Source organism: Pagrus pagrus, assembly GCF_965226575.1.
Source record: "Pagrus pagrus genome assembly, chromosome: 6".
Taxonomy (NCBI): domain Eukaryota; kingdom Metazoa; phylum Chordata; class Actinopteri; order Spariformes; family Sparidae; genus Pagrus; species Pagrus pagrus.
The window spans coordinates 31020007-31045115 of record NC_140190.1 but is presented as its reverse complement, the minus strand read 5'-3'; the positions used below and the strand labels follow the sequence as shown (position 1 = coordinate 31045115).

At 39.5% G+C, this 25109-nt stretch overlaps 2 protein-coding genes across 2 annotated transcripts; both read right to left on the bottom strand.

Annotated features, from left to right (window-relative positions):
• Nucleotides 1-4907: 4907 nt before the first annotated feature.
• Nucleotides 4908-10597, bottom strand: LOC311258202 (proproteinase E-like). The gene is made up of 8 exons (XM_084354330.1): nt 10529-10597; nt 9792-9880; nt 9363-9460; nt 9113-9238; nt 7501-7637; nt 5898-6040; nt 5639-5791; nt 4908-4972 (listed from the first exon to the last, which is right to left on the bottom strand). The coding sequence occupies exons 1-8, from the start codon at nt 10566-10568 to the stop codon at nt 4955-4957; spliced, it is 804 nt and encodes a 267-aa protein (XP_084210456.1). The 5' UTR covers nt 10569-10597; the 3' UTR covers nt 4908-4954.
• Nucleotides 10598-12569: 1972 nt separating this feature from the next.
• LOC311258118 (alanine aminotransferase 2-like) lies at nt 12570-20046 on the bottom strand (the record flags this gene model as incomplete). The annotated part of the gene is made up of 11 exons (XM_084354166.1): nt 19966-20046; nt 19233-19322; nt 19008-19116; nt 18752-18885; nt 17701-17944; nt 17002-17081; nt 16764-16900; nt 15474-15645; nt 14627-14782; nt 13949-14061; nt 12570-12660 (listed from the first exon to the last, which is right to left on the bottom strand). Exons 1-11 carry the CDS (start codon nt 19981-19983, stop codon nt 12570-12572), a joined length of 1344 nt encoding a protein of 447 aa, XP_084210292.1. The 5' UTR covers nt 19984-20046.
• Between the last annotated feature and the right edge of the window lie 5063 nt (nt 20047-25109).

The window sequence follows — 25109 nt, the reverse complement described above, 5'->3', positions numbered from 1 at the left end:
GTTCTTTTTTGGAATTGCCCCAGCCTGTTTAGTCAGTTTTGTTGCTTGTATTCTGGAAATTTGGATTATTTTGGATGTTGGACATCAGCTTAATTAAAAAGCAAGCTTTTTTATTTGCAACCTGTCTGCCTTTGTGTTTCTTGTGTTTGGGTCCCTTCTGTGTTACAACAGCAGCAGCCAGTGATAACCCTGACTCCTAGCGCTAACATTTACAGTATATGTACTAGGGGTGTGAATCTTTGGGTGTCTCACTATTCGATTTGATTCCGATTCTTAGGGTCACGATTCGATTCAAAATCGATTCTCGATTCAAAAATTGATACAGTGCATAGTGTGTTTAGGCAAATTATGGCATCAAAACAATACAGTTTGTATGAGATAATGTGATTTTTAAATAAACTGATTCCAATGATGTAATCACACAAAGGCAAACTTAAGACAAAAGGTAACATTTGTTCATGCTAAACAAATAAAAACTTAATGTACAAGAAATAACTTGCATAAATAAAATTGCCTAAATAAAAGCTTAGGCCAGCTGCCCCTTTCTCCCAGAAGTAAGTCTCAACTCTCAGTGACATCAAGAATAAGCTCAAGGTATACAAAAAACAAACAAAAAAAACTTGTGTTTATCAATAAAATTGTCCAAATAAATAAATTGTCCATCTGTGCCGCAGCAAGCATATTGGCAGCGTTATCTGTGACAATCACCAAATCCGCTAACGTTAGCTTCCATTCATCGGCGACAGAGTGAAACATCTCATTAATGTTCACAGCCGTGTGGCTTTCATGCATCACCCTCGTCTGTAAAACACGAGACTCAAGCTGCCAGGCTTCCGCGTTGTAATGAGCGGTGAATGTAACGAAAGCCTGGGTCGCTCTGGATGTCCAGGCATCACAGGTCAGAGCTACTCCGGTTGCTTTGGCCAGGGCTTCCGTGACTTTTTCCTTTGTTTCATTGTAAAGCTCAGGTACTGCTTTCTCAGTAAAAAGCTGACGTGATGGTATGACATACTTTGGCTCAATGGTCTTGATCATGAATCTAAAGCCTGCGTTCTTGACTACGCTGTAGGGACGCAGGTCCTTCGAGATAAAACAGGCGATGGATTTAGTTATTTTTTGGCCCGTTCAGAGTTGGCTGAGAGTTTGTTGACAAATTGGTGCAGAGTACGTTGGGTGGCTGCTGGAGGTGGCTGTTGTTCCGCCGTCGCTCCTTTTAACTCTGGGTGGTGACGTGCAATGTGTGCCCGGGCATTTGTAGTGTTTCCAAAGTACTTCACTTTCATTTTGCAAACCTGGCATACTGAACGACTCATGTCGAGCTGCTGTGTCCCAGGGAGATAATAAAACCCAAAATGAGCCCAAACTCCTGCCTTCATTGAAGATGGGACTGGCTGATTTGTTGCTCCTGCCCCTCTTCACAGCAGAGTTGTGCCGCGTCTTTTTTTTTTCCCAAGCTTGTTGCAACGCTTTGTACGGTAGCCGTTAATAAAAAAACAATTTTTTTGTCAAGTTTATGATTTGATTCAGAATTGTAGATGATTAGACTCGCGATTCTTATGTGAATCGATTTTCACCCACCCCTAATATATACTACTACTTTGTTTTAATAAATATTTTTTTACGGCCAATACCAATACCAAAGGAACATGCTCACAGATATAAGTTGGACAGTACTGTGTGCAAGACTGATGTAATGAGACACAATCAAGACAGAAGTGCTAATAAACAGTATATTCTACAGCTTTCACAGCTGCTCGCAAAGCAGCCATCTTGGATATTGAGGTTGGGATTGGTGAGGTGCATCTCATTATCTAAGTCGAAAATCTGACTTCAGGGGGTGTTCCAGTTAGAAGACTGGGAACTTGGAATTCCGACATCAGAACACACCATAAGTTCCAAGTCATTTTTTCTTGGTCAAGTCAAATCATAGGTTGTGTCAAGTCAAGTTTAGTCCCAATCCAAGTCTCTTACCCTCCCAGGATTCTGCAGTCTTACCTACAGTTTTCAATTATTTATAAAGACAATAGACAAAATATCAGTACCTGTCTAATAAAGATATATTTTGCCAATTTAAATTAACGTAACGTAACTTAAAACATCTAATGAACACAGACAAGTTATTCAAGTCATCATGTCTCAAGTCAAGTCCCAAGTCCAAGTCGAGTCTCAAGTCATTTATTTTCTGTCAAGTCAAGTTACAAGTCATCAGAACAGTGACAGGAGTCAGCACAAGTACAAGTTGCAATGACTCAAGTCCACATCTCTGTTTATCTCAGTTAACAAAACCAACAAACCACATAGACGCTGTTGTCCTCAGGTGTGGACAGAATCAACTAAAAATGAGCATTCCTGGTGCTTTAAAGAAGATTTGAGCTTTAAAAAACACACATTTTGCTAAATATGACTATTGTGTAATAATGCATGTATCTGTGCAAATGCACTTGTAAAATTGTAATCACACACTGAGCCCAGTGCCAGTAAAAACACTACTGTCCACCAGTGAAGCCTTCAGTGAAAGAACTGTTTATTTCATTCTCAGTCTACCTGTATTATACCTCCCATACATTTTCATCCCTTCTTAATGTATCGGCGAGCTCCATGTGTAGAACATGATGAGTGGTTATTTGCTGCCTTGGTTTTCTCTCCTGTAAAGCTGCTGATTCTGCGTTTCTGTGAAGCCTTTGAAATGATGCTGTGGTTTCCCTCCTGCAGCGGTGCACCCTGAGCTGAGGCTGGTTGGAGAGAGGGAGGAGGACGGGGATGGGGGAGGGTGGAGGTGGGAATGGATGTGTGGGGGCTTTTGCTTTTGAGGAACGAGCCCTCTCACTCTCTCCCTCAGCGGAGCAACTGGGCTGGAATAATTACATAGCATGTGCAAAGCTGAGCTCCACTCACTGTGAGAGGAAGGAGAGAGAGAGTGATAAATGGAAAAAGGAAAAGATGGCCGTCCGTTCCTGTGGGCAACACTGAGCCGTGTACAGCAGTTATCACATTATTTACAGCTGAGGATTTAATGCATCGTTCAGTAATGAGCTGCCAGCCAATGGCCTGTGATCTGAAGCTCACTTATTCATTCGCCGGGCTGAACTCCAGGCGGCTAAAGGATGGAGGATCCCTCCCGCCCTCCACCCCACCAGATGGAAACAAAGCCAGATCCCTCTGTTATTTTTCACTTCATTCTGCTGCTCTCATGTGTGATATATCTCGTGTGGGTGCTTATGTGGTTATCTGTGTATCTGTTTGTGTACATGTTGAGAATTGACCCTCCATGTGTTGCCCTACATCTCAAAGGATCAGTTCAATTGGTTCGTTCACCTGGCCGAGGTTTCTCTCATTGTTTGACTTCAGTATTAAGCTCTAATGTGCAGCTTGATGTGAATGGTTTGATGAATGGAAGAAGCTGTGATTCTTCATGTTCATTACATATATAAAGTCTGTATGAATGTTGCCTCCTCAGCTCTCATCAGCAAACCCAACCCTTCAGTCACAGCTGCCAGAGCAAACACCGACACCTTGTGGTTGCTCACTGAAAGTACATAACCTTCAATTTCTGTCGGGAGTAAAAGAGGAGTTCAACCAATTTGACACATCGAGGTGCTGGGTAGTGCTACTGTAGTAGGATACATTTACTCTGTACTGTACTCAGGAACATTTTTGTATGTAAAAAGTACCCCAAAGTTGTACTTGAGTAAAAGTAAAGATATCCTGTTTAAATATGACTTTGGTAAAAGTGAAAGTCCCCCATACAAATAGTACTTGAGTAAAAGTCTTAAAGTATCTGATGTTGTTGTGATGTGTAATACAAGTAAATGTATGTAATCTATGTATACTGTATACTATTGGTTTGACAGATTATCGGCCTGTCAAGTTATCTGATTGGATATTCAGCTTTTTGTTAATTATTTGCAACTTGTTTTGTTTTTTATCTGAGTGCTGATTAAATAAATACATTTTAAAAGACTCTACATTAGCTCTGATTCAAAGTTACTAGTGATTAAAGTAAACACATGTAGTGGAGTAAAAAGTACAAGTAGAAGTACAAGTTCAGTACTTGTGTAAATGTATTTAGTTACATTCTACCACTGTAATCTAATACATTTTGGAAGCCAATATTGTACTTTTTACTCCACTACATTTATTTGACTACATTAGAAAGAAGTTACTTTGCAGATTCAGATCACTAATATAACATAAATAATATAAATCAACTAATAAATAATGTATTGTGTGTTATTATGGTAGCCAGCAGTATGTGAAGTAGTTATAATTAGCTCAACATTTACCCGCTGCAGCATTAAAGTGATGCTATATAAAATATTATATCCCTTTAATTCAGTTTTATGATAAACACTATTTGCAGTGTTGTAGAAAAAAGTCCCCAAAAGTTATACAAGAGTAAAAGTTAAGATATCACATTAAAATATTACTTTGGTACAAGTGAAAGTCTCCCATACTGTACAAATACTTGAGTCTCATTTCAAAAGTACAATTAAAAGTAATAATACACAGAATTACAGGTATGTATGGGTCAACCAATTATCCGGCTGATCGATTATACATCAGGGTTTGTCTATGTATCTGATTAGAGATAAAATAAATGAATTTATAAATTTACCACTTTGGCACTTTAACTGCTGACGGGTAACTACAGTTATTAAATAAATCCAGTGTTACATAGTAGTACAATATTTGCCTCCAAATGTAGTGGAGTGGAAGTATAAAGTAATAGAAAATGGAAATACTCAAATAAACTACAAGAACCTTTAAATTTAAGTAAATGTACTTCGTTACAATCCATCACTGACTATTTGAAATGGGCCATTCTGCATCAGTTAGTACTTTAAGAATAAGAAAAGTGTTGTATTGCCTGCTCCACAAAAAAGGCATTGAAAGACAACTGCGACATTCTGTAGATAATGAAGTGGATTTATTGACACAAAAAGGCTCCAGGTCTTCAGTACTGCAGCATAGTCTGAAAGATAGAAAGTAAGAAATGACAATCAACATAAAATCAGTAAAATAGACAGATTAGCACATGTGGAGACTGTTTGTTTGATTCTGAGGTAATACTAAGATCCAAACACATACCTGCCCCTCATGAAATTTGACCTGACACCAAACATATTTGTTCTTTAATTTGTCACCCATGTACAGAAGCCCTGAGAGGCAAGTGAGAATTTGTTTTCTTTCTGGTGTCAGTCTGATCTTAATTATTTTTTCTCCTGTGTTAATGACTTGCAATTTGGTGGGGGGGAAAAGTGTTGCCTGGATAATCTTTCTAGATTCCTTAATATTATTTTCCATGTGTGAAAACATATGAAAAAAACAAAAACAAATTCATGTGTGGAACCGAGTGAAGAACAGTTTGTTTTTTAAGAGGAATACATGTTTTGTCTTTGTAAGGCTAATTTTTCCAAGTGTCTGTTTTTGTAATACTCACTGTTACCAAAATTCACTTTGTTTCACACATGATTTTTTGTTTATACAGATGGGAAAAAAAATGAAGGAACTTTTTTTCCCACCAGTTCCCAATTCATAAACACAGGAGAGAAAATAATTTAGATTGGAGTTAGAAAATCGATCACCAGTGGCCATCTGTTTGTCACATGTCTGTGCTTTTATTCTGAAGGGAACTCACATCAGCGATCCACTGGGTGAAGGACGAGGTGCGAGTGAACACTGTGGGCTTCTGTAGGGTGTTGCATCCGAGAGAGGAGACGAAGCTGGTCACTCCCTGAACGTACCACCTGCCATCACCACCCCTGCAGTTCAGAGGGCCTCCTGAATCTCCCTGCAGAGACAGACAGAGGACAGTGAAGGCAGCAGACTGATACAGGGTGAACCTGCACTACTTATAATGTTGTTATGACCAGATGAGTGGAGGGAATGGTGCATACATGGCAGCCAGAGCGGATGTCACCCCCGCCGCAGATCATTGTGGGTTTCACATAACTGCCCCACCAGCCACTGCTGGTGCAGACGCTGTGGCCAACGACGGGGAGGAGAGCCTGCTGGAGCTTAGAGGCGATGGGACCTCCACCTGCAAGAAGGGCATGAAAATTATAAACCCCGAACACAGCAGGAGGTGTGTTTGTGGGAAAGCGACTTGAGCTTGTCCCTGTGGTATACATGATTCTACCAATTTAATGCATTTTTTTCCTTATTTTTCAACACCACCTCTTCGTTAGTGCCTTTTGCATCTTGATTAGAAGTGGCTGTATTAGCAGGCGTCAAAAAACGCAGCTTTATCATAACAACGGCTTGTATAACTGCAGTCCTGAGTCTTCAGGTTTCCCTTTTTGAATGGTGATTACAGACAACCTCCACCTAGTGGTGTGGAGAGTTATTTCCTCTCACGCAGGTACAGAATGTACAAGCCAGTTAGCTGTCAACTGAAGTGTTTGCTGTGTGTTCAAGTGAGGCTTTTAGCCCAAGATACAGATGACATGAGACGACTCAACATCCTGTCATCCCTGGTTCTTTAATGTTCACCGTCCGTTAATGACAGGGCTGTCATTGAACATCTGTGGCTTTTTGTGTATCTTGGAGGCACATTGAATCGGAGGCCGAGCTCATCGGTGAGAGATTCTAGTTGGTTGTTTTGGTAAGCGACTCAGTGGTGAGACACAGACGATGTGAGGCGCCGCAACAGTCGGCTTTTGTCGCCAGTAGTTCTTTGATGCCAGTTCGGTGTGACTTGGAACATGTTAGTTTACAAAAATTACCTCTCCATACTGTAGTTGTGGAGTTGAAGTTACTTCATAGAACTGAGATGTCAGGGGGCTCAGAAAGAACAAGAACCTCCTCCAGACACCTTCAGGACTTTCAATGTTCTTATTATAGTGATGTTGTTAAATTAAGGGATCTTCTCAAGTGTATTTCCCCAAAACTATTGCTTTGAAATGTTCTACAGCACAGTATAAAGATCCCTCCTTTATACAAATCAATATACTCATTAATAAAATCCAAAAAGTAGCTGTAAAGTATAAAAGCCTGCAGTAAAAACATGAGTTGTAACCTTTAATGAAAGCTGCTTTGGAGACAAATGTGTTTTATGTGAATGTACATATATTGTGGGCAATTAGGAAAAAGTGCTTTTTTAATTGAATTTGAATATTTCCAGTCAACTCTGTAATTACAATCAGACAAGTCATATGTTTTACGTCAACTAACTTTTATTGAGTAGTGATTTATGTTGCACTTCGTTCCTGCATTACCATTGTTTTCTTATATAATTTTCAAGAAAAAAAGCCAAAATTCACTGATTCCAGCTTCTTAAATGTGAATATTTTCTGGTTTATTTCCTCCTCTGTGACATTAAACTGAATATCTTTGGGTTGTGGACAAAACAAGACATTTGAGGACGAAACAGTGACAGACATTTTTCACCATTTTCTGACATTTTACAAACCAAACAACTAATTGCTTAATCTAGAAAATAACCGACAACCCTACCATCGTGTATTAATTGCGTGTGTTGTCATGATAAAAAACACTTACTGTAGAGTCGTCCCCAGCCGGTGATGTAGCAGGGGTCGTTGTGAGGAGCGATCTCTCCGCTCGCTGGAACACAGGAGGGCTGCACCATGTTGTTAAGAACGGCAGGTGAGGCCAGTTTGATCATTGCAATGTCATTACTGAAAATCATGTTAAAGCACAGAGAAACATCTTATGTAAAGACAGAACTTCACAGTTGCATTATCAATATAATCATACACGGGAAAAAGTTTCCTTCAAAACACAACTTATATTATTACTTGAAGAGAAAATGAGAAAATCTGTTATATTACCCACGTGTGTTAAGCAAGGTCATCAAACTTAATATGTTTTCAGAAGTGTGTGTTATTGGTTGGTTGGAGTGTCCATCTGCCATTGTCCAAGTTACAATAATAATGATAATAATGATGATAATATGGTGAAATCAGTTTGTGTCCTCACAACTTTAACTTCTTCTCCTGTTTTGTTTGAAAACAAATGACTTTTGAGGTATTTAAGTATATATCTAAAAACAAATAGTACTCATTCAGTTGACTCAGAATGTTTAACATCTGATTCAGTTCAATCTCACTCACATTTTCAGGTTAAAAAGACTGAAGCAATGACTCAAACTTATACTTAATTTTAAATGTTGGAAGGATAAAGCTATGTAAACTAACGTCAGACTCTAACTGTGATAATATGTTCATAATATTATGGAGTTCAGTTACAGACGGATGAAATAGATAGATTGACTCTGATCTTTTCAGGACTTGAGAGGGGAATGAGACTCAACAATCAACTATCTTTGTGGTGCATTTAGGAACAGCTGGGACAAATCCTAATGACTCTACCTTTAAGTTTAATAGTTTCAGTTAGCTTTGCACAGAAATGGCCGGTGGAAATGTCCTTCACAGCTTCTGACCTCCAAGCGTTCCAGGTGCACGGCACCAAAAATAATTTGAATTTTGAAGAATGGGAGCAAAAACAACACCGTAAGTTTATGTGTTGCCATGATGATGAACTGTAATTCAGGATTGTCCCAAATTTCTCAGGACGTCTGGTCACCCTGGTGCTGAGCCAGCACAACAAGTTGCTCACCGACTGCTATCAGACACACCTGTTGTCAGTTTAGTTTCACAGCCCTTTCTTCATCATACGGGCCCTGTGCTAACACATAGTCCACATATCGCAAGAAACGACTATGAATTGAGTTTGCTCCTCCATTGATAAAAACATGATTGAAAGAGTTTTGTCAATTGTTTTTCAAATGAAAGGTCACTTTGGATTATTATATTATAACCCGGTGTCTATCTGCAGGTTTGACTCTTGTAGACTGAGAGATGCTTTTGTAAAATTGGGATGGTTTTTGTAGGACCAAAAAGATTTCAGATTCGTTCTCATTTAGCTTAACGTTTTAAAGCATCCATTACTTTAATCAGAAAGAAAAGATATGATGAAAGAAGTGATGAAAATTGCCTTCTTCACTGGTTTATAGGACACAAGTAGATGTGTGTGTCATCTGCATAACAGTGGCAAAAATATAAATGAATGCTGGTTGAAGTAAGTGTCTTGTTTCCTATATAACTCCTTTTTGAGCTGAACATAGTTGTATTAAGGAGTCACGCAGTCTTACCCACAAGACAGGCAGTGATCGTCCCACTTAGGGTGAACCACGATCTTCTCCACACTCCTGATCTGCTCGTTGCTCTCGTCTTTGGTGAGGTCGTACTCGCCCAGCACCACACGGTAGGTACGAGATCTGAAACACACACACACACACACACACACACACACACGCACACACGCACACACAGAGATAGACAAGACCTTCATGTGACATCATGAGATGAAAAAGCAGAGGATTTGAGTATACTGTGACTCACCCGATGCAGTGACCAGCAGTCATGACCCAGTTGGGAGCGAGCAGAGTTCCTCCACAGGTGTGACGGTAGGTGGAGCCGCTCAGATACTGCAGAGAGATCTGGGAAACACAGTGAGAAGGAGACAGACATCACACATCACTTATAGACATTAAAGGTTCAGTATGTAAGAACTGGCCATCGAATTCATACTCCAAATAAATAGGGGGCAGCATATCATCAGAGTTACTGGTGTGCTGCTAGCAGTCCGGACTATAAACAGGGTGTTGCTGAAAATATATAACATGTCCATAAACAGACCTGCTTACAGTCATCTACAACAATAATATTTAAAGAAATATCTACTTTTAGCGATGTGCTAAAGTTAAATCCATAGCAGCTGGCAAATCTTTATCACCTCATCTGTCATATTGCCTGATTATATCACTTCACCTGCCAGGGCCAGCTGTATGGACGAGCATCTTCCCCGTTCACAACACGGCTCACAGAGGGTGCGTAGGTGGGTGTGCCACACCCGTAAGCTGGACCACAGAAAGAACTGGAGGTTACAAAAGGCTGATTCAGCTCAGCTCACCGAAATCTTGAACACTTGGTCAATCCCATTTTTGACCTCAGCTCATACCTTCAAACCCATTTATTTATTGTCCTCTGTAGAGGAACAGCTAACTCTTAAGTTATTCATTTGCTTTTCCTTTGTAAATTTCAAAGGAAAAACTAATTATGATCTAATAAAATGTAATTATTTGCAGCAGTAGGTTGCATATTTGTGATCTGAAAGAGTGCAAAACCCTGATCTGCATATCACAAACACACTTTTAATGCACACAAAAAAAGGCTATTGGCTATACCCACAAAATCACCAAATTGTGGATTAATCCACCGCAGAAAATAATCCCAAACTAATGCACCAAACTTTGAATCAGGATTGTTAAAAGCTTCAGTGAGCATATGTTTTAGGAAATAACTGAACCTTTTCTTTTTTATATCAAACTATGTTTGAGGGTTTTTATAGTAAGGGTCAGAAAGTATTGACAGACAGTGTTGATGTTGGTCTTTTCATGGATCAAATTGGTAATAAGAAATACAGTATAACTCCAAACTAATCCTTAAACTCTAACCCTGCTGCAGGCAGCTGTGTCCCTTTTGTAAATGAGGGGGATGATACTCACCGTAGGCAGCGAACAGCAACACAAGGCCGACTTTCATCATGATTCCTCAGAGTAGACCGTCTCAGTGTGTCGTACGGCTTTTATACTCTTAATATTCAACAGTAACTAGACACAAACACACACACAAAACACACACAGTCCGGTCTTTGACCTGGGAATCTGCATTACCTGCTGCATCTGTTTCCCCTGTCCTTACATAACCCCTTCCAGAGCCAGAAAAAAATGAGCAAAAGTGTGCAGGAATATAACAAAATATTTGACTTCAACAGATGTTTGGGGGTAATTTATATTGCTGTATACTACAAGAGGGTGGGTGTGTAAAATAATGATTCTACAGTGATTAAAAAAACAACAAGTTACAATATTTTAATGAATTATTTGGTGCTGGATCTGAAGAAAAGTTGAGAAAAATAATCCTAATTGCTGAATTGGTCACAATGCATGATATTTTTTTCTTGAAGCAAATTGTATTCTACATGTATTTTTACATTTAAATATAAGCTTTCTTAACTTGAATTAATTCATATCATGTGAATTTTACATAAAAAATTGTATTGAAGCTCTGAAAACCATTGCGGTTTCCCTGATGTCAACATACACAAGAATATTCAGAGAAGGGGTGTCGGGACATCACGAAATTCACCAAAATCGTCATGTTAAAAACTGAAATATTGATATTGTGTTTATAATACACATATGACAATATCATGTGAATAATCCAGCAAAGGTGTTCAGCCTTGAGCATCTTTTGTCCATGAGTTCATCTGGTTGCCTTTTTACTAGTAGCTGAGTACAGCTGAGCTCTTTTTGAAAGCTAAGTATTGTTAGGTTGCCATGTGCATTTTGAGGATGCTATAAGATGGAATGTAGTCTTTTTATGTGAAAAAACACTTTTAGACACAAAACAAATTCAAGGAAGATATTCTTTCTTCAGCCTTTATTAGGAAAGGAAATGGCCGTGCAAAGAAAATTCTCCTTGTTGAGGTAGAGAGTTGCTAATTCTCTGAAGGATGTTAGACTTGGTGTGATGAGTCAGATCTCTTTAATACATGCAGCATGGACAGAAGACCCACAGTGTTCTCTCCAGTCTTCCAGATTGTCCTGACTTATATACAGTCAGGGAACAACAGAGCAGTGGTTACATACTTCATGACAGGAAAATTCCCAAACTGTCCCAGGACAGCTCATATCTTCTAGTGTTAAACAAAAATTTTAGATACATGCTGTCAAGAAGATTGTTAGTTCTTATTAAAGGAATTGAAGCATATTTTAGTCAATGAAGAACTAAACTATTAATTTTAATGACAGTAGCCATGTTTCCATAGAATGTCAAGCAAATTTTTTAAGTGAACTTTTGAAAGTTCACAAAAAATAAAAAAGATTAAAATTTGAATCTGGTGCGTTTCTATAAACCGTTTTGAGTGAATGAACTGGGCTCTGTAATTTCATCAGAGGATGATGTGGTGAAGGCTATGTGGCTAAGAAACCAGGAAACAAAACGGAGAGAGGTCTTCAAGAATTACTTTCGATAGGGCAAGTTGTACTTGTTCTTGCTTGTCAGCTAGCACTGGCCATGTTGCATGCTGTCTGACGACGAAGAAAATCAATGACAGAGATGTTTTCGCCGACAGTGGACACAGCTGATTAGTCATGTGAGTTGAATGTTTGATAGGAACAGATTTGCCAAATAAACGTAGCAAACATTTTGCACATTGCCTCTGACTCGCAAAAGACAATAAGCACCTCAAGCGAGCAAACTTTTTAGCAAATTTTGCTGTTTCCATAACATTTCCAATGTGATTCTTGTCATTTCTTCAAAATGCACATAAAAATGCTCTATGGAAACACGGCCACTGTTAATTAAAAAGATTTAATTATATTTTAATTTATTATTAATATTTAATATTTAATTTTAATCAAAAGATTTGCAGTTAAAAAGAAACAGTGAAGAAACAGTTCAACAGAAAAGAAACAGTTTGATCATTTGAGGACGACCATGGTTTGCTATTTTTCCCAGAAGTCAGTGTCCTTGATATTTCTGTCAGGGAAATCTGTCCAGCAGGCGCAGGTGGAAAGAAGAAAGGCATGCCAAGACCTCATCCAGGGTGGCAGGAGAAGCCAAAACACACAGCCTGTGAGGGAAGAGCAAACACACACAACACTGCATTAACATTTACAGTACATATGGACAAACGTGTGCTGAAGCAGGAGAACACATTAAAGTCCTCATGCAGGAGTGCAGACAGACTCATTTTACACAAACATGCTGCTTTCCTATGCAAAAATACAGAATGAGATAGTAACAATTCAAAATCAGACGCTCTACCTACCCCTCTATTGTCAGTTTTGAATGTAAAGGACTTCATTAGTCTTTCAAAATAAAAGTTGCTGACAAACAGTTCACACATTGTGACATATTATGACTTTTGGACTGTAATTAGAGTTAACAAACAGTTAACAGATTGGTTAGGTTTAGGCACAAAAAACCTACTTCTACTGCTACGTTCTGTCTCATTATGTAAAAGTACATCACTCACAATACATCATTTACGTACGTTTAACCTACTTTCATAACATAACTTCAAAACCTTTCACTTCTGAAAAATCCCGGGCTCCGGAGGGAAACACCCATCCAACCTGAGGACACCACCACCCGGACTCTGGACTTTTCTCACTCTTTATGCTACTTTACTGGGAGTAACCACAGCGTCACAATAGAAGCGCAGGGCAATGACCAGGCTGCTGTATTTGATTCATGAAGAGTGAATACAGGCTGTGACACTGCTTCACAATCACAGCCCCACCATGAGAAAATAGAAATAAAGTAGATATAAATAAAATGAAAAAGGATTAAATTCAACATGTGCTTTTAAAAGTTTGGTGTTTAATCTGAACGATTAAACCTTGGACCTTTCCAACACTTTCCAGTATGTCCTTGCTTTACAAAAAGTCCAGATTATTTCCAAAACCCTCCATCAATTGATCTCTCTCCAAAAAGTCCTCAGTTAGTTTCTACAATCCACATCAGCCCTTTGATCAGCTGTGGTTCAGGAAGTAGAGTGTGTCGTCCACTAACTGGAGGGTCAGTGGTTTCGATTCCTGCTTCCAGCTGCATGTCTAAGTGTCCTTGGTAAAGATACTGAACCCCAAATCATACAGACATGGGGGGCGGAATAAGAGTGCAACATTTCCACTAGGAACAGGCTGTGTAAAACTGGCTTTTGTTTCCCAAAACATCTTCACTTTCCAAAAGTGTCTTCTCAAACCAAACTACTCCCTCAACGTTCTTATATTCCTGTTTTTTTCAAAACTTATAACAAAGTGGCCTCTACACAATCTACTCCAAAATACCTTCACTTTCCAACGTGTCCTCACTCTGAAGGAATAACACACACACATTCAAACAGCTGTTTTTCTCACCTGATGTGGTAGCTTTGATCCTCTTGTCCGTTCTCAGAGCCCGCTCCCAAACACACACCTTCCTCCTCCAGAAACTTCTGACAGTAAAACACATCTGCCTTCACTCCCAACACCTGAAATCGATAACCAAACTTCATCAGAACTCCATTTATGACTTTAACAGTATGCAGTTCTAAAAACAATTTCTTGAATCCAAGTCGGCCAGTGATTAAATTACTGCTAAAGTTAAAGTTTTTCAATGCATAAGATGAGATTTTATGCAAAAAATATTGTAATGTATAATATTCATAATAGATTGTATTTATGATAAAAAATGAAAGAAAACCCCCCAAATGTTTGCTTTCATTTAAACATCACATTACTGTGTTAAATGACTTAACTGGGATAACTGAGATCAAAAAAATCTATTTGTACCTTTATCACATGATACAAATTAAATATATACGCCTGTTTAACTTCTGTGAACAAACATTATGGATGTAAACAAAGCTTTAGTAACATCAGAATACTTTAAAGATACAATCAGTAAGTTTTTACCTAATTTTGATTGATATATTCAGATTTATAACTGAAATCCATTATAGTGTTAAAAATACACTACAGTACTACAGCCATGAACTGTAGTAAAACCTGAGCACTCAAGGTCCAGTGGAGATGGTTTCTAGACACTTTTCTGACCTTGGCCTCCTCTATTATCCGAGGTGGTAATTGCAGACGGGGGTAGAGAAAAATTCCCGCCATCGCTGGCTGGCACTTCATCCCTGGAAGATTGTTCAGGAACTCACAAGCACGCTGAGCATTCTGGGACAGAGTTGTCCGAGTGTGGAGAATCTCCTTCGATTGAGAAAAGAGGACAAACACAGGTTACCAGGTGTAAAAGCACACAAACTAGACCTTTAAAAACTCCACAGAGAGTAACTTAAAGCTGCACTAATGAATATCTTTATTTTAACAACTGAAACATTAAAGGAGTCACTTAAAGTCACAGACCAACAGAGAACGATGTCTCGCTTTTAACATGACAGCTATGAAAATACAGATAAAAACAGTATCTATGGAATTAAATAAGAGCCTGTGAAGTGGTGCTCAGACTGATGTACATCATGTTTTATAATCATGAAGAAAATTACGTGAATAAATATATGAAAAAAAATACAAAGGTTTAAAAATGTTTTATACTTTACAACATACAAAGGTGCACTGTTTGATTAATTAGCTAATAAGAGAAAATATTTTTAGTCGAGATCAAAATACACACAGTTACAGACAAGGATGGAATGAGTATGCCAGCTTTTTATTTGATTTTTTTTATGTTTTGGAAGTGTAATAGATGTTGGGGAAAACATCATCAACATTGATCAGATTCCCAAGATGTTTTTACTAAAAACAAATCAAACTAAACAATAAATTAATAATTAATTTGTGAACTGATTCCCAGAGTTTGAAATATTCTGCTGACTAACAGAAAGACTGGATTGAGCACAAACATTATTTTGTAAGAGACTTATTTTTACCAGAATCTTACCCGTGTGTATGTTTCATAGGAAGGATCTCCAGGTGACGGTGGATTGACCATGGCCTCCAGAGCGAGCTGACAGGCTACTGGAGGGGAGGCGGTGCATTGAATATCTCTTAAATACTTAAAAACTGTTGGGTCCAAGTTAGTTGCCTCCATATAACCTCCTCTCAGACCGCACCTAAACACATGAGCACAGACTCATCAGTTTACAGTCACCTGAGAGAAAAGATATTTTGTTTGTTTGGAATACAGAGAACATATAACATTGTCTCAGAAAAATTACACTGACGCACTACAAATTTGCAACAAAAAGTACATTTTGAAAGAATAGTAATTTTTATCAATATGAAAATTAAAGATTTCAGGTGAACATTAATTTGTTTTCCGTTATGATTAGCCAACTCAAATCACTTGGTTAGGCTCATGGAAAGATTTGAAGTCGGCATTTTTCCTTTGTAAATATTTAACTAAATCATGATCTCTCCCTGTATCAATTAACCAGCCCTGATGTCAAAGTCCTGACTTCAAACCCAACCTCCTCCCCACAACTTCCCTGCAGTAAATGTTGCAGCTTAACCCGATGATAGAATGTAACCAAGTACATTTACTCAAGTATTGTACTTAGGTACTGTCAGTGGTTGCAGAGAGCTAACCTGATGAAAACTTCGAAAGCTATTTTTTATTTTAGTGACTGACAATTTTTCTAACAGGAACAGCAATGTCTTTTTTTATGAAATTGTTTTTCATATCGCAACACTTGTTTTTGCAAGATCATTTCATATTTTTAGGCTTTGTAAGCTCATTACAACAATTTTTCAATGCTCAGTATATTCAGCTTCCTAAAGTGTAAGAAAAATACAGTATACTGTAAGAGCCAATTGAGGGCAGCAACAGGTTTTGTGGTCTAAGTGGTCAAATTACTTGGTAACAAGTGTTGTGGTCACACATTCAGATAAGAAAAGGTCTGATCCTAAAGCTGCCTCAAGGAACTTTTTTTTTTGTTGACCCTGGCAGCTCCTGTGGACGAAAGCGTTATGAGCACCACCGTCTCCAGACGTGAAGATCTCAGATGGCTAGCGTGTGTGTTTGTTTTGAAAGCCAGTGAAAGATCCAACCCGGATAGGTCGAAATCTGACCCAGTGAAAAGCATGAAGAATAACTATGCAGTGGTAACTATAAAGACATACCCAGTCTTCTCGCTGATGGTCTCGTTTTCTTATGTAGATCACACAGAAGCATCAGTTTCAAATTGAGACTGATTCATAACCAGTTGAAAGAAACATCAGTGATACTCACTCTCCTGTGCAGGCATTGGACAAAGAGTTGAAGGAGATCAACTCCACTGTCTCTGAGTACTTCTTTTCCATTTCCTGAAGGACTTTCCTATAGGAGGTAAACTCTTTGTCCTGCCCATACACACTGTCCTGGTACACCTAAAAGGTGCAAGAAGACAAAAGGAAAAAAGGGAGTTTGTGAGAACCTATGAGAGTAAAATTCTATTATATAGCAGTTTCTTTGTGTAGCTTGTTATCACCTCTTCAGCCAACAGGATGAGGCCCTCGGCTGCAGCAAACTGAATCACTTCCTCCATTGTTTTCCTGTCTTGCACGCAACCTATTGTCTCAGAAAAATGACACTGATGCACTACAAATTTGCAACAAAAAGTACACTTTGAAAGAATAGTAATTTTTATCAATATGATAATTAAAGATTTCAATTGAACATTAATTTGTTTTCCGTTATGATTAGCCAACTCAAATCACTTGGTTAGGCTCATGGAAAGATTTGAAGTCAACATTTTTCCTTTGTAAATATTCATCTTAAACATGATCTCTCCCTGTAGAAGTCATTCAAACCCAACCTCCTCCCCACAACGTCCCTGCAGTAAATGTTGCAACTTAACCACAATGATAGAATGTAACCAAGTACATTCACTCAAGTATTGTACTTAAGTACTGTCAGTGGTTGCAGAGAGCTCACCTGATGAAAACTTCGAAAGCTATTTTCTATTTTAGTGACTGACAATTTTTCTAACAGGAACAGCAATGTCTTTTTTTAAAGAATATTTTTTCATATCGCAACACTTATTTTTGCAAGATCATTTCATGCAGCAAACTGAATCACTTCCTCCATTGTTTTCCTGTCTTGCACCTATCATGACAAATAATAACAAGTATTAGAGACTACAATGCGGAGATGAGTTTATGTAGCTACTGTATGAGGTTTACAGTACCTGTGGGGATCCCTGGGTTGCTGATGTAAATGGCTCTAGGCTTGCAGTGCCCCCTAGCATTCTTCAGAGCTCTGTGCAGCTCATCCAGGTCTAAAGCCCAGCCTCGGTCCTCCATCAGCTGGTATGGCACCGCCGTCACCCCGGACAAATTCAGCGCCATGGGCAGAGTGTCTGCGCAGGGCATTGGAGTCAACACACCTGTCTTAGACTCCCCTTCCCCACTGGCCATCAGGTGCAAAACTATCTTCAAATAATACATAACAACATAATTAACAACATGCAGGAATGTATGCTTTTATTCCACATTAAAGTACTTCTTGTATTGAGAATAAGAGTTACTGTTGACAAGACCAGACGATCACAATTTTTAAAGAGGATTATGAAGGTGGACATTAACAAGGAAACAAAGGCCCTTTTTTCTAAAAATATTTGTCACGTAACTGGAGCACTTAATGCGTCGTTAAAAATAATGCATTCATACAACAAGATTGTGAAAACAATCATTGAGCACATGCATTGAATGATGGTCAGGGGAGTGGACCTGGTTTCAAAGGTTTGCATTTTCAGGCCCCAAAAACTCTGTTGTGCTAAAAACAAACGTTAAGCATTTCATGCGTAAAAAGCCCCTGACAATACTGATTCTACAGCCATAGCTTAGTAAAGCCATAAAAAGTCAACAGAAAGACAACATAAAACACCGGGAGGCTTGACAGGAGGTTAAACAAACATTGAGTACAGACAATAGCAACATGCTAGCAGAGTGACTGTGGTCATGGAAAGGTCGGTTGGACTGAAATTTCTCAACAACCTCTTTCATGAAAGTGCCATGAAAGTTTGTACCAAACTTCGGGTGCCCCTCTGGATGAACAACCCTGACTTTTACTCGAGCACCACTGTGGTTCACATGGTTTTGAGTGAAATATTTCAACAAAAATTGGATGGATTGCCTTGAAATGCAGTAATGGGCATTTGTGTATTCTACAATGGGTGAACAAACAAAAGATTGTAACTATTATCACTACTAATAATAATGCTAAAAAAATCATCATACCGACAAACACTTCTGAGAACCATTGGAAATGATGATGTATTCTGGGTGTGAACTGGCTCCACTATCTCGCCTGTTGATGAACTCAGCAATGCTTTCACAGACAAGTTGCATACCTTTGAAAGGAGAGTATGAACCTGTCATCGACAAAGTGATAGAAGATATATCAGTTATTAGAGCAGTTAAAGACAATCAGTGAACTATTTTGGGCCAAATGTTTTAAAATCTGTACAAACTATTCAATGTTCTTCATTCTCACCCACACTCCCTCCATAACAGTCCGCAAGAAGCCTCTGTGCCCTCTGCCTGACATCCAGAGGAAGGCAGTTCCTTTTGAGGAGCTCGGGGTAAAAACACGCCGCCAAGACCTGAGAAAACAAACAGGGAATGACCGGCATGGACAGGCTCAGTTTTTGGCTGTCAGACCGATCACAGGGGATTAAGACAACAGGTACAGCAGGTAAACAAAATATAAAACACCAACCTGGCGAACAAATGAGATGGGAGCCATTCCTGCCTTGTGGGTATCACATGAACTGACATCAATCACCTTCTGGAAGAGCTTCCTTACTCCCTGGGAAGAACACAGTGTGGGTGACACATACAGGTAATCTAGCTTCATCCATTGATTTCTTTAACTTCCTGTCACCCAATTTCTCTCTTAAATTTCACTTTAAAGGTGTAAAAAATGTTTACAGTGGTGTCAATTATTTATTTATTTCAGAACCATCAGTACTTACTAACTAAAAGGATAATTTTCTCAACCCATAAAAAAGACTTATCACAAACATTCAAAATCAGCACATCAGCAGATACATGATTTTCACTGGACAGGAAGGCTTTGACAGGCTAACTTAAGCTGTCAGATAAATGTAGTGGAGTAAAAAGTAAGTAAGTAAAAGTAGCAATACCACAGTGTACAAATTCTGTTACATGTAAACGTCATTTGTTACATTTTTACTTAAGTTAAAGTGCAAATGTATTAGCATCAACATGTGCACTGTGTAGTTTTGATGAAGACATTTTAATGAGAAGAGAAAGATTTTCACTCACTGATGTTTTTCTGCCTAAACAAACTTAATAAACAAACTCTTTGTTTACTTTGTCTATATGTGGCGGACCCTGCCACCTTTCTAGCTTCAAACACTGTTCTGGGGACCTTATTTTCCTCTGAGAACAGCTTGTGTATTCAGATAGGTAAAAATAAAACAGGTTACCTGCTGCACAGAGCTCATCTCTTCTGTCTGACTGAAGCTCAACACCGCAACACAAAACCTCCTCGGTTAAAAAGGCTGGGAAAAGCAAGCCCACAGCAGGAGAAACCTTACACAAATACACACTACACCTGAACCGATAGGCCAGGTAACTGTGTACCATTACTACTACTACTTCTTCTACTAGTGTTCACATTGAATCAAGCCCTCCAAACCTCTCTTACAAAAGTGAGACTAGAATGCATAACAAGGAGGAGGTGTTAGTATTCTGTTTAATGAGTTACTCAAATGCAAGTAAATGTTTTATGGAAATGTTACTTCTCTTGAATATGTGGCTGTCCAGTTAAACTCATCTTCTCGGCTATATTTCTAAACATCTACAGGCCAACTAAATACTGTACAGATTTTTTTGATGACTTTGTTGAGTTACTGTCTCTTATCTGCACTGACTTTGATTGTGTGTTAATTGTTGGTGACTTTAGCATCCATGTCGAAAAACCTGAGGACAGAGAGACTAAAGAGCTGTGTTGTGTCCTTGATAACTTTGGACTCACTCAGCATGTGACGCAGTGCACACACAACAGGGGCCACATCCTAGACTTGGTTATTAAGGGTCTGAACATTTCTAAGGTTCTGGTATCTGATGTTGCTCCCTCTGATTATTATTGTGTTTTCTTTGAGAGTGATATATCTGTGTACACAAATGTTCAGACTGAGGTCGTCTCAAAACGCTACATCACTGAAAACACCAGTGACATATTAACTCAGGCTTTCTCTTCCACACCTCCCCTCTCCAGGTTCTCTGTCAATGACCTAATAGATCATTTCAGTTCTAAAATTACAAATGTTCTTGATGCCATTGCACCAACTAAAGTGAAGGTGGTCTCTGGTTAGAAAAAATCTCCTTGGAGAAATGCCACGCTGGTCAAAATGGAAAAAAAGGAATGCCGAAAAGCAGAGCGCAGGCGGCGAAAAACAAATCTCCAGGTTCATTTTGACATTTGTTAAGAGAGACTTTACATTTCTAATTTAGAACTGAAAAAGTCTAGGCAGTCCTTCTCAGACATTATCACCAAAAACAATAATAATGCACGTGCCCTGTTTGCTACTGTCGACAGGCTAACAACCCCCCTGTGCCAGTAGTGACTGAACATCTATCTACCAGGGTCTGTAATGAATTTGCATCCTTCTTCACTGACACAATTCAGAAAATTAGACAAGCGGTCAGTGCCACCTTACCAGGTACAGGAGGTGTGTTGTCCATGTGTCCACCTCAAACCAACCCTAATATCAAGACACAATTTGATCGAATCAATGACAAAAACCTGCAAGACATAATACAGCACTTGAAATCTTCCTCCTGCTGCCTTGATATTTTACCTGCAGGGTTCTTCAAAAAAGTGACTGCATGACTCCAGATCTGCTACAGATTGTCAACATGTCTCTTCTCTCAGGCGTCTTCCCACAAGCCATGAAAACTGCAGTTATTTAACCACTCCTGAAGAAGAATCTAGACACATTGGTGATGAATAATTATAGGCCCATATCAAACCTCCCAATTGTTATGCCCCGGCCTAGGGTTTACCAGCACATAACACACGGCTTCCCTCTCTTTCTCCCACTCCCAAGAATAACACACAAAACTAAGGATGCAGTCCAAAATAAGGGAATTTATTTACCCCAAACGAAAAATCAACTTCAGGGTGAGCCTCACCTAAAACAACAAACAAAACGATCTGGATTTTCAAACTCACTTTCCTAACCAAAAACAAAAGCCAACAAAAAGACAGGTTTTCTTACCAACTCCCTAACCATAACCAGGAGAAAAAGTGCACAAAGAAAAAGGCTACTCACCCCTACTAAAAAACTGGACTGAATAATATTAACAAAACTATTTACAATATATACAAAAGAGATATTAAATCTCTTCGAAAACTCGAACATCAAATGTTTCGTTCACAATGGGAGTCACAATGATTCGGCCAAGATGCTATAGAGAGAGAGAGAGCGAGGCGATGAGGTCTGCTCCAGGCTCCACTTTTAAATGTCCCAGTGTTGTCTCAAATATGTATTGGGCATTTACTATAGATTTGTGCGTTTCATGGGAAACGTTACATAATGCAGAAAATGCAGTTATATCACAACTCAATGGAAAAATGAGTACTGTAAACTCCATGGAGGATCCATTACACACAATAGATACTACAGTACAGTAACAATTGAAAACACAATGTTCAGGGTGTGATTTCTTTTATAACAGTATGTTGTACATGTAAATTGACACAGTATGTTGTACAGTATGTTGACACTGAAATCATTGGGCGGCATCACGTCGTCGGGCTGGGTCGGGCCACAGGACCTCATCAACATCACAGGCAATATTGTCCATAGCCAAACAACGTGGGAAGAATGCCCTGGCATGCCGCACCCAGCCTTGGAACGCCTCCACAGCCACATCATCACAGGCCAGGTCCATAGCCCTGAGAAGGTTCTCTCTGGTGTAAGGTTGGCGGTCATAGACCTTCCACCGCCATGATGAGAAGAACTCTTCTATTGGGTTTAGGAATGGAGAGTAGGGTGGCAGACACACATTAATAAATTGCTGGTTGATGTTAAAACACTCTCTGACCTGGATTCTGCGATGGAAACTAACATTGTCCCAGAGGATGACATATATGGGAAGATCAGCTGGCCCAGGATTCTGCTGGTCGTGGTGATCAGCTGGCCCAGCATTCGGGTGGTCATGGTCATGCAAAACATCTCTGAGCTCTCCTAGGAAGGTGAGGAGACGCTCAGTGTTGTAGGCACCGAGTTCAGCATGCCGGTGGAGAAGCCCTCTAGAATTCATGGCAGCGCAGAGAGTGATGTTTCCTCCACGTTGGCCGGGCACATCAACGATAGCTCTCCGTCCTATGATGTTGCGGCCTCTCCTCCTCCTTTTTGTGAGGTTGAAGCCAGCCTCATCCACAAATATAAATTCATGGGGTCTGGCCATGGACTCCAACTCGAAGAGCCTCTGTGGAAACAAATAGCGTTTTCAGGTGTTCAGAAAGACAGTCAATACAGTACATTACAGTACGATAGTATAGTATTGTATGTAAAGTACTGTAGGCCACCGTGTACATGGATTGTACTGTACTTACTTGCACATACTGGTGACGGAGGTGTTTTATTCTGTCAGAGTTGCGCTCAAAGGGTACCCTATAGGCCTGCTTCATGCGTACTCTCTGGCGCTTGAGGACTCTGTCTATGGTTGTCAGGCTGACATTGTCAATGGTCGGAAAGTTCAAATTGTCACCAATGATCCTCTCCCGTATCTCCCATAGTCTCATCACATTGTTCTCCCGAACCATATCCACAATGACGACGTCTTGGGCTGGTGTGAATCTGGGAGCCCTCCCACCTGCACATGGCAATCTTTCAACTCTAGAGAAACAAACATACAGTAATTCGGTCAGAAACGGTCCTTGCAGTACACACTTTTACTGTAACCATGATTGCACTTGTCTGTATGTAGGCGCACTCCACTATACTACTGTATACTGTAAACATCTAGTGTAGTGACTAAAAAACTACTACATACAGTACCTGTTGTGTTCTCTGAAGGCCCGAATAATGGTGGCCACTGAGAATCCGCTGAGGTCTGGTTGGACTCGTTGTCCCGCTTCGGTCATTGTCATGCCGTGGACAATGACGTGGTCAATGACTGTTGCTCTCATTTCATCTGTAATGAAAATGCGTTGTCTTGCTCCCCCTCCTTCTCCTCTCCCTCCTTGGCCTGCTCCTCTTTGGACTGCTTCTCGCCCTCTTTGGCCCACTCCTCGGCCCGCTCCTCTCCCTCCTTGACCTGCGCCTTTAGTTTTACTAAATGTGTTTAGGCAACTGGTCATTTGGTTTAGAGTACTGGGTTTTGTGTTTTAGCAATAGAGAAAAACTGTAGTATTACTGGATCTCAGTGCTGCATTTGACACGGTCGACCACAACATACTACTGGACCGACTGGAAAACTGGGTGGGGCTCTCTGGTACAGCACTTAATTGGTTTAAATCCTATCTAAATGATAGAGACTACTTTGTGTCTATTGGTAATTCCACATCTGAACGGAAGAAAATGACAAGCAGAGTACCCCACTGCTCCATTCTGGGGCCTCTACTATTCAACATTTACATGCTTCCTCTAGCTCAGATAATGGAAAACAACAAAATATGTTACCATAGTTATGCAGATGATGCACACATTTACATAACCATATCACCAGTGGACTATAATCCTAAAAGAGATGCAGTCAGTAGGGCAGTAGAACAAATCATGAAGGACAGAAAAACTCTCACAGCTGCAACACAGGGGAGGCGAGGTCACTTCGTAGATAAGGCAGGCTGGGAAAATCCGGGATGGCAGATGCACAGAAACATCAGAGGACAAGAGGAGCAAGGAAAATCAAAGAAAATGCAGAATGTTGACAAATGTAGACATGGTTTGGGCACGTGTTTTAGCCTCATGCAGGAAAATACCCGAGTCAGCAAAATTTGACACATAAACAAAAGAACGAGTCAGGATCGGACAAACCATGGTGCCCAACCCCCGTTTTAGTGAATAAAAAGAGTGTGTTATTGAGAAGTTGGGTCTTATCTGATGAACTTTTGTCTGGCTATGATCTCAGTTTATTGTCGACAATTAAACATTACTGCACTCAGCTTTGGAGGACTCCTGGAGATTATTTCCTTTTTATTGGTGACTTTCTGAAACTCTGAAAAACCTTTTTGGACAAAAAAAGATTAAGAAGTCGATATTCGACACTACTTGTTTTTAATGTATTTTAAATGCAATTTTAAATTTCTTTTAATGTAATTTTCATGCCCCTGTAAAACACTTTGAGTTGCCTTGTGTCTGAATTGTGCTGTACAAATAAACTTGCCTTGCCTTGCCTTACTACTACTCCTAATACTACCACTGCAGTAGTAGGGACAGGTTAAGGTAAGGCCCAACTGACATTAACATCCCCTGGGCTGATGTGTAGGCTGGTGGAGCAGGCTCTTCAAGTATTCAAGTAGTTGATAAGACATGTATAGACTCCAGTCCAGGGGACAAATACTGACTTATGGTGGTGTTCAGGTTTTTTCTTGTAGGCCACTATGAGTTTAACATCT

Coding starts and splice junctions, on each gene's coding strand:
- LOC311258202 (XM_084354330.1), bottom strand. CDS start 10,568: ATGATGAAAGTCGGCCTTGTGTTGCTGTTCGCTGCCTACG. Junction 9,461..9,791: donor CATACAGCTGGCCCTGGCAG/GTGAAGTGATAT, acceptor TGTGTTTCCCAG/ATCTCTCTGCAGTATCTGAG. Junction 7,638..9,112: donor GATCACTGCCTGTCTTGTGG/GTAAGACTGCGT, acceptor CATGATTTTCAG/TAATGACATTGCAATGATCA.